At 38.6% G+C, this 10,105-nt stretch overlaps 1 protein-coding gene across 1 annotated transcript; it reads right to left on the reverse strand.

Moving 5' to 3' along the window:
* Positions 1-677: 677 nt before the first annotated feature.
* LOC131333631 (endoglucanase 6-like) lies at positions 678-8,298 on the reverse strand. The gene is made up of 9 exons (XM_058368252.1): positions 7,650-8,298; positions 7,283-7,495; positions 6,581-6,781; positions 4,492-4,581; positions 3,770-3,934; positions 3,099-3,383; positions 1,844-2,192; positions 1,570-1,635; positions 678-1,468 (listed from the first exon to the last, which is right to left on the reverse strand). The coding sequence occupies exons 1-9, from the start codon at positions 7,854-7,856 to the stop codon at positions 1,170-1,172; spliced, it is 1,875 nt and encodes a 624-aa protein (XP_058224235.1). The 5' UTR covers positions 7,857-8,298; the 3' UTR covers positions 678-1,169.
* Positions 8,299-10,105: the final 1,807 nt, after the last annotated feature.

Raw genomic sequence — 10,105 nt, forward strand, 5'->3', positions numbered from 1 at the left:
ACAAAACACAAAGGAAAAGATCAGAGAGCAATAATGTAAATTCAGACCATGTCTTGGCTTACCATGCTAGGTTCTTTTATATACAAGTGTATTGATACACATATGTGTGTGTGTACGTGCGCACGCGCCCAATTTGTTTCGTTAAAATCCTAGACTCATATTTGCTCTGTGTGATACTAGCTCGTACCTCCTCTTGTGAATTGTGATATCCTCTTCTCGTTCTCTTTTTCTCAACTATAGAGTGACAATTGGAAACTCAGGTGTCCAGGCCAGTTTTCGCGAATCTCGACTAATCCTTGAGGACCAATCCGACCGCCCAATTTGTATATTCAAAGTTAGGTTTGAGTTAAGATTTGGGTAAAGATATAGAGATGCCTGTATTGATTTCTCGTAAAGTTAAATGGTCAAGAAGAATAAAGCTTATCTAACCCATATTAAATGCTCCAAACACAATTCTTCATACCACGGAGGTAGGAGTTAAACCCAGGTCAAAGGCTTCCCGAGGTTCGTAACTTGTAGGTGACTACCAATGCGCCAACCCGTGAAGTTAAAAGAAACAGCGCAATGTGGCATGCATGATTCTCGCATAGTGAAGGAAAGATAAGATGGAGAAGTACTCAACCATAATTACATGAACTTGAAATAGAGATGCACAATAGGTGATAAAAGAAAGGACCTTAACACTTGAATCAGAATTCATCATTAAGAGCAACTATTGTTCTTGCACAAGCTATATTCATATTGCTTACAATATCATAAGCACACAACCAAAAAGAGGTTTTAAAAAAAACAAAAGGGAACATTTTCAATTACAAGGAAACAAAAGACTCCTTGCATTTGGTTGAGTATTGATTTCCTTCTCAACACTCTTGACTCTTTCAATTTCTGGGCTCTCTCTCAAACCTATCTTCTATGCAACTAATGAAGTGGAGGAGAAAGAGGATGAGCACACCTGTTTTAGTCCTCTCTTCACTCCTTTCTTCCTCCTACCTTCAACCTTATTTATAACCTAAACCCATTCTAAAACCTACTCACCCCAAATCAACAAGTAATTGAAAATTACTAGTAACACAAAAGAAACACCTTTTCTGGACTGCACCTTGTACAGCTGCACAATTCTTATACACGACAATCCCGGGAAAAAAGTGCGAACCGCCTCTCTTCTTTACTTATTCCAAATTGTAGCTTGAGACAGAAACATCCGCTTGAGAGGCAGAATGGATATAAACAAACTCGAGGCTCTTTCCAGCAGGTAAAGAATTGATCCAAGCTGGGAAACCATATGAGTCGCCGGACTTTGTGAGTCCCCACAGAGGACCATAGAGCTTGGATATTGAGAGGTTGATACCCTTGAGTGTTTTAGGAGATTTGTTGGTCACTGTTGTTGAATATCTGTAGTAGGTCTTCCCTTTATCATTCCATGAAGTTGTCATCTTCTGTTCAATGGAAATGGGAGCAGAAGATGGAACTGCAAAAACAAGCACTTGCTTTAGATTTAGTTATCGATAAATCACATTCTAGGAGCTGATTATGTAAACGGAGTCATTAGAAATAGGTGCAGAAAAATACCTTGAGCTGGTGCGGTTTTGGTTTCTGGAGCTGGCTTTGGTTGGGCTTTAGGCATTGGAAGGACGACTGTCAAACAAATTTATTGCACATTGTCAGTAACAATGAAAATGCTTTTGTTGATCTATGCGGCAAACAAGCAAGCAAAAAACTTTCATTGTACTGAAAATAGTGGAAACGAAAGAGAAATGACATGCGAATTTTTATGTCCATTCCATTTCTCCTTCTTTATGCAAGTTCAAAACACACCCGTTCAGGATTTTCAACCCATGTATACCTGGAAGGAGCTGGTTATAGCCACTATGACCACCATGGAGTCTTGCCAATAAGCCTAGAAGAGGAGCATTGTTGTAAGTTGCTGGTTCTGTTTGCTCATAATTGTCCCTTTCGTCGGCAAAGTTGTCATAAGCATCAGGTCCACCAACAACGGCACCGGTAAGAAGATTTGGATCGCTTGCTTTCCTGCTATACCAAGTGGCATAACCTCCCCGGCAAGTAACAAACGAAGGATTAACCTTTACAGAGACAATTGAGGAAGCTCTGTGATGAACCTGTTGCGGGTAGTTGCTTCCGTATCCTACCATGTAACTTGTGGCTCTTGGGTTGTCCCCCAGAATATAGTCCACCTGAAGGTTCAATTATTGCAAGAATTAGAGACCTCTAAGAGCATCCACAATGTAATAATCAAAACTAAAAGGTTGCTAAAGTTAGCAATGTTTACTCAAAAAAGTGCTCACATTGTAATAACCAAATTTAGCAACTTCTTAGCAACTCATCAAATTTTGACCTTTGAATAACCAAACTTAACAACTTTTACCAATAACCAAAACTCAATAACCAAACCCAAAAACCAAATTCAAAACTAAAAAATTAAAAAACACCTCACATTAGAATCGTCTCATCGAGACGAATAATTTGGTGTGGTCGGGTGCGTGATTGGAACTCGTTTGCAATTGGATATAGATGCATTGCGTATTGTGGGGGAATTTTTTATAAAGATACAAAAATAACCAATGTGGAGATCAAGTTTGTTAGGTTTGATTATAAACTAAATGGATAATCAAATGCTGATGTGGCACATTTTGATTATCGATTTTGATTATTCCCATTGCGGATGCTCTAATGGCCTAGGTACAAGGTATGTGTAATGCGAGTCAATATGACCATCGTTTTCAATTTTCGTATCAAAACTAGGGGCATTAGAGGTGATGACTTTGGGATATTTGTTTGAGAACTAGTTTTTGCTGAACATGCTTTAGAAACTGTTTTTGATAAAGTATTTCCGTAAATTATTAATTTTTTGCTGAGATAGTTCCCGAGAACAAAGAAACATCTCTTTCATGATGTTCCAAAAATGTTCTTTTAAATCTCAGAAAACAAATTTCCAAAACTTTCAACCAACCACTTATTTTGTGTTTTCTGCTAATAGACAAGGAGAGAACAGATTCTAAAATTTGCAACCGAAGATGGCTACAATATGGACTTCAAACAACTACATTCCTACTATAAAAAAAAACAAAAAAACTACATACCTGAGATTTCGCGAAAGAAAGAAGCTCAGACGGTGCAACCCTGCCGGATTGACAATTCAGGGTCTTCCCAGCTGAGGTCAGATAATCGGAGTAGACACTGAGGAGGAAAGAAGCGCTGGTTACAAACTGCAAGTTGTTCCATCTCTGTCTGAAAATAAGGCCTCCCGGAGTCTTCTGAACGTTGCCGCCGCCCTTTCCAAGACACGAACACATGAAAAACTCTGCCTTCTGCTGGTACTCCCCAAAGACTGATGCATAGTTACCAGCCTTGCCTCCCATTAGAAACTGAAAAAATATACAAACCCACCAAGTAGTATTAGTTACCTCACAAAAGTAAATAGTTATTCAGCAATTACTATAACACCCGATTTTCAAGTAAATGATTAAAACCTGTATCTACTAGTATTTGATTGAAGTTTTTACGGCCAGTTTAAATGTCCGTCGAATATATAATCTCATAAAATGTAGACGTACAATACTATGAGTATTGTGGTATTGATCTCATTGCTATAGATTTTATGGCAGTATACACCTTATGCAATTATAATTTCCTTACACTTATTAGTTCTGTGGAGAGAACAATTCTTTGTACTCAAGTTGATATAAAACATGATAAATAAATCAAAACACACAGCCAAGGAATTGAAATGACAAGTTCCCAAAATTTTTACCTTGGCAACGAGAGTCTGAACACCGGCATACTTGACGTCCCACCCAAACTCAGTCATGGCCCAACCGGTACCACCGAGAGAACCACCATTGTTGCCTAGGTAGCTCAAGTAGTACTGGTTGTTGGTTGCCTTGTACAACCACGCAGCAGCCCACAACAACTCATCCTGTATTTTGGCATGAGCGCACACAAAAAAAATAACTAAAAATATTGCGCAAGTAGGATATGCACATATTTTTTTGATCAACAATATGCACATTTATTAAGTGTTAAAGGCCATAGAAGTTACAACCCACACACAAGATCGACTTATTCATGAAGCTGAGCGATCTCAGCCGTCCATTTCAGAAAAGAGATTCATTTATTTAAATCTGGAACGTCCAAAATCGAAACAGACGCGTGATTCACCTCTTTAAACAACTATAGTAATTCCATACATTCACAACACACATTGTTTAGTGCCCGCTGGTTACTCTCACGTGGTGCCCTCACGTTCTTTCTACCACACAATCATGTTGGGTTTGCAACTTGATTATGGACCCCACATGATTGGGTTGGCGAATGAGTCGGGTACCACATGACGGTGAACCTGAATAATTTTCATCTTGAACATGTGAGTATGGCCCCAATGCATGAGGGTGTGGGAGTTTGTGTGTGTGCACGATACTCCATTACCCCAAAGGCAGTTTAAGAAGGTAGTTAGAAAGAGATGGGATCACGTACGGCGTATCCACTAACAGATCTGTAGTACTTCTGAGCCACAGTAATGCTGCTGTCGTATTTGCCCCTGTATTTGTCGGCGAACTCGAACAGCTGGAAACGCAAACGCAGTAGTAAAACAGCCGTGAATCAGTAGGGTAGATATAGAAATAAAGCTCAACATTGGAGGGTAAAATGGGAAACAAAAATATTATTACTACTACGAACGGACGAGTGGGTAGGTAGTATGTGGTGGTAAGAGACCAGACCACCGACGGTTTCATCACGTGACAGACCATATTTGTGAAGCGATTTGTTTGTTTAGATCGTCCACGTGGAGGGCTGAGATATGAGGACACACGGATCTGTACGGTATGGAGGATACGACGCGTGATATGTACTGGAAAAACACGGGTCCACCCAACGTGAACCTGGTGATCCGTCGTAGATACGGATAATTTTACCAGCATTTGTGGCGTTTTGGCTAAATATAAAGCCACTTGGCATTTTTTTTTTGTCTAATTTTTTTTTTCGCATTTTGTTGTTTACTGTCAATTTTTTTTTAGGATTAGTGGTTCATTCCGACGATAGAAATAGAAAAACTAAATAGAATAATCCAAACTCAATTTTTTTTTGAATAAAGTAGAAATTCGGTCTTTTTAACTGTTTTTTGTCTTAATAAAGATAATTTTAAGTTTGGACTGTAATTTTAGGAGAGGGAGTGATTTTTTCACTCTCTAAATTGTTAACTTTTGAAGAGTGGCCAAATTAATATGAGTTGATTTTGGCAACTCTCCAACGGAGTGCAATTAACAATTTGCAGAGTGACAAAAAATCACTTTCCTAATTTTATAATTTTCTAAAAAAAATATAAATAATTTAAATCATTTTGTAGAATTTCGATATGGACCCACACCAACAAGATATGTGCAAAAACTTTCTCAAGGTTATCAAGGCTCCATCACAAGTTAAAGTCAAAACCATGGGACACAGTCATTTACCCCGATGGGACATGTCCGCCTTTATTTATAATGTCTCTTTTTTCTTTCAACGACAACCGAGGAAATGCTAAGGGCAATCCAGTGAGGTAACGTAAAGAATAAAAAGTGAATTGAAATATGTGAAAAATCGCATTCACAAAAGTAAAAAATATACTGGAGTTTGTGTTTTTTATTTTTGTCTTTTTCTTTACTAATAGAAGGACCCTATTCTCAACGATAAAAAAAATAAAATAAAATTGTGATCAGGAACGTATGCCTTCAGGCTACAAACAAGATAATTGAAATTGTGCTTTTAGAGCTAGAAAATGAAAAAAAAAAATTCCTAAATCAATTAAGGACCAATATCATTTTTGACACGTATAATTTTTTAATAAAAATCATCAGCCAAGATTAGCCCCCTTCCTTTTCACAGTGACAGCATATTATTTATAAAAAAACAAAGCCTACGAGTACAACTTTAAAAAACAACTATGCAAAAACCATTCCATATATGTGGAGCCATGTGCATTCAATGACTTAAAACACAGTTGTTTTCACAAAATTGTGTTTAAAATATCGGAATTGTCCATGCCGAAATAGAAGGCCAGAACGGCCAGTGACCTAAAATACCTCCAAATTGTTGTACTCCCTCCGTCCTTTTTTTAATATCCAATATTTCATTTTGGGTTGTCCCTTAATAAGTGTCCATTTTGTAAAGTTAGTGAGTATATTTTCCATTTTGTCTCTAAAAGTAGATTCATTTTTGAAAAGTTAGTGAGTAAAAATGTAATGATAATGTCTCTATAGAGGGTAAGAAGGGAAAGTGAAGGTAAAAATTGATGTGAAAAATATAATGATAATGTTTTCTTAATAAGTTGGAGTTACGAAGCGGAACACTTAAAAAAGTGACGGAGGAGTGTTATTAAACCGTGAAACTAGTGTCATAAATGTGGGGGGCCACGCTAATGTACTCCGGCGACCACACAGCCTTGACATAAAGGCGTCGAATCGCAATGCCCTCTATTAGCTGCGACACTTTTACTCATCAACACAAAGCGGGCCAGCCCTGACAGTCAGGCCCAACCAAGTTGGCCCGCCGAAAACAGAAAGAAGAGCAGAAAGGGCGTAAAAACCTGATGGGCATGGGCGAGGAGCTCATTGGAATAGGAAGGGTTGGAGCGGCGGAAGACGATAGAGGCGGCCGCCATGGCGGCGGCGGTTTCCCCGGCAAGGTCCGAACCGGGGTTGCTGGGGTCGATCTTGTAGGCCTGCCGCGAGGTGGTCATGTCCTCCGGCCTCTGCCAGCAGTAGTGGTCCGTGTTCCCGTCTCCCACCTGGAAAAATCGCCATCAATTCAGTTACCCACCAACCCCCGACAAGAAAATTCAAATGAATGAATAGACATTTCAGATTTGTTTATTAACAATTTTTTAATCGTAAAGTAGTATTTAATTTGGGTTTAGTCACGTTGAAAACGACAAGCAGATGGAACCCGCGAATATGAATATGCTTTAGTTAAACTTGTGCTAAGTAAGAAGTGTGGGTTGAAGTTGAGAATTCATTTTTTGAGTTTATTCGACAGGATTTAGAATAAAGAATCAAATGGAGTACTGATAACACATCACTCGAGGAATATGGAATCCTAACAGTTAAAATTCTTATTGAAAATCGAATGAATGCGGGCATAGACCGATCTGATTATACCTGTCCAAATAAAATCAAAGAGAAAGAACAAATTCATGCTCTCTTAGGAGCACTCACTCTGTTAACTGACTCTGAATCAGCAAAAAACACAACGAGAGAGATAGAGAGAGAGAGAGAGAGAGAGTGGTTACCTCTCCATAGAGGACAAAGGGCTGAGGATGAGCCTTGATAAAGTAGTCAGTGCCCCACTTGACAGCATCCATGGCATGGCTGAGCTCTCCACTAGCAGCCATTTGCTTCCCATACTCCACTATGCTCCACGACATCATTGTCACTGTGAATGCCATTGGCAATCCGAATTTCACATTGTCCCCTGCATCATAGTACCCTCCCACCAGATCCACCTGCACCACCACCAACCCAATTCACAGCATAAACATTTAGCCAATTCATTCCCATTTTTTACCCCTAAATACTTTTACCCAAATCAGAAACACAAATTGGGATTGTAAAACAGGAAAAAAAAACAAAAACAAAGAGAGAAACAGAGGAGCATACCCCATTGGCCTTGCCATCGTTGAGACCAGAATGTCCCCTCCATTTGACTCTCTGAGTGCTGGGAAGGTACCCAGATCTCTGAGCTTCAAAGAAGAGAATGCTTTTGCTCAGAGCCTGGCCGTAGTCATGGCCGGCCAAAGCAAAGGGAAGTAGCCCCAGAAGCAAAAACAGAGGAGCCATGCAACAGAGTAGCGCAAACTTCTGCATTGTAAATTAGCCCTCAAGTAGACAATAACAGAAACAAAAAGAAGATGGTAGAAATACAGATCTACTGCTCTGTAGCAGATGGAGTATGTATTTAAGAATGTATATATATGAACAAAGAGGGAATGCTGGTATGATTTATCAGCCAAAAATTCTGATAAATCTACCCAAACAGAGAGAGAGAGAGAGAGAGAGAGAGAGAGGACTGCGGGAAGAGGAAGAGCTAAAGCCCCTATATATGGAAGTTGGGAAGGTGCCAAATGCGCAGAAAAATGGCAGATATTAATGAATGCTGGTGGAGTATTTTACTGCATCGATAATTAAATTCCTTTTTGTTTTGTTATGCTATCTTTGGGGGATATGCAGTTGAGATAGAGTGAAGTCATGTGGGCTTGTTGGGGCCTTGGGGGCTCTTCAACTCAGGAAAGGGTCGGTGTTGGAAGTTACTGCGGAATCAGGTGAAGAAATTTTTAGTCTTTGTCAAAGAATGAAAAAAAGTGAAGAGATTAGTCAAATTAAGTGAATCAAAGCTTAATTACTTAGCCGTTTAGAGAGTATAAATATAAGAGTTTAATCACTTACCAATACTGGGAGGTGGGTTGCGTGCCGTGAAGAGGGTCAAAACGTTTCAAAGAACAGTTTTATGAGCTTTTTGTACACCCTTTATGGAGTGGTTCTAGAGCATCTCGAAAGTAAATCTCTAAGATAGATACTCAAAGATTTTATTTTTCAAAAAGTGATTATCATGGAGTATGGTGTTCTTTTTTGTTTTGATAATCAAATGTCCGACTGGCTTGCACGCATCTCAATTAATTTCAATACCATAAGGATAACGACCGGGCATAATCTCCAGTGGCCTTAAAGGTTAGAGTATGGTATTATTCATTTCATCTTCTATCAAAAATCTCCATACCAATGAACTTAAGAATTTCATTTGTTTTCCTTCACAATCTAGATTATTGTTTTTTTTTTTATAACTTCTATCAGATATATGGGATATTAACCTAGTCTTGAAGGTATCATTACCTTTTTTGGTATAAATTTTAAACAAATTACAATTTTATATTCAAAGCTGTGTGTATTTGAAAGGCATAAGAAGTCAAATGAAACATAAGGGTCACTAAAATGTAGACTCAATATAGAGCTTGATTCAACGTCTTTGAATTTCTATTTAAGAGAAATAAAGTGTTGGAGATTCTCTTAATAACCAAATCAAACACGTAGTTTTTACTTTTATTATGTATCTCATTCTCTCTCCCTACTCGCCATACTTGTTCCATTCTTTCTCCCACTATAACTTCTTTACCTTCCACAGACCCTACGCTCTATCAACCCTAGTAACAGTCACCTCCCTCATCCTCATCGGCCACTCCCACCCCTCAAAACCCTTTTCCAATTCTTTCGTGCTTTGGCAGACTCGTTCATTCCAATTTGAAATCCATGGTCCTCTCTACCTTCGTTCGAATGTCTCCTCCATGCGTCCTATTTTGTTCAATTTTATGGCAAAAAAGTATAAGAACACCGACCACTAAAGCTAATCATGGAGACTAACGACTTGAGTGTACGCGGAGCTTTTATGTTTTACCATAAAAGAGTTCAATTAATCTCAAAAAATCTCATGAGAAGGTGATATTGGAAAAGAGATAATGAGCAATATTGCAAGATCAAAGCGAATAGGTCCAAACCTGTGGAGATGAGGGTACGTGTCTATTGAGCCGGTTCAGAATAAGGCCTGGCGAGTCAGCGATCTTCATGCATGATATCTTTGGGAGAGGCAATTATAAATGACAATACATGGACACAAACCAGGCATGGGATTAATATTTGGAGTTGCAGATCAAAAAATATATATATATATATACATATATATATATATATATATATATATACAGAAATTTTCAAGTAAGGACCTTAAAATAAGGACTTCATATGCGGACTTCTCATTTCTCGCCTCTCCCGATCTGATATCGATGATCCGAGCCGCTCAATGTGATCAGAACGTGATTTTAAGGGTACCCGCGAAAAATTAGCAAAAAAAATGACTGGAAAGGGCTTGATTTGAGCAGTTTTTATTTGAACCGTTAGATAAAAAACAAACAAAAACTGCTCGGATGAAGCCCTTCCCGGTCTTTTTTTTTGCTGATTTCTCGCGGGTACCCTCAAAATCACGTTCTGAATATATTGAGCGGCTCGAATCATCAAAATTTGATTGGAAAATAGAGATCCGTATTTTATTAAAATAAGATAGTTTT

The sequence above is a fragment of the Rhododendron vialii genome, chromosome 7a (assembly GCF_030253575.1).
Source record: "Rhododendron vialii isolate Sample 1 chromosome 7a, ASM3025357v1".
In the NCBI taxonomy this organism is placed as follows: domain Eukaryota; kingdom Viridiplantae; phylum Streptophyta; class Magnoliopsida; order Ericales; family Ericaceae; genus Rhododendron; species Rhododendron vialii.

What these genes read in the sequence shown, in the direction of transcription:
- LOC131333631 (XM_058368252.1), bottom strand. Translation starts at nt 7,856, where the DNA reads ATGCAGAAGTTTGCGCTACTCTGTTGCATGGCTCCTCTGTTTTTGCTT. An exon ending in TTTCTTTCGCGAAATCTCAG is followed by an intron (nt 2,193 to 3,098) that starts GTATGTAGTTTT and finishes TTGAACCTTCAG; the next exon opens with GTGGACTATATTCTGGGGGA. An exon ending in CTATAACCAGCTCCTTCCAG is followed by an intron (nt 1,636 to 1,843) that starts GTATACATGGGT and finishes TTTGTTTGACAG; the next exon opens with TCGTCCTTCCAATGCCTAAA.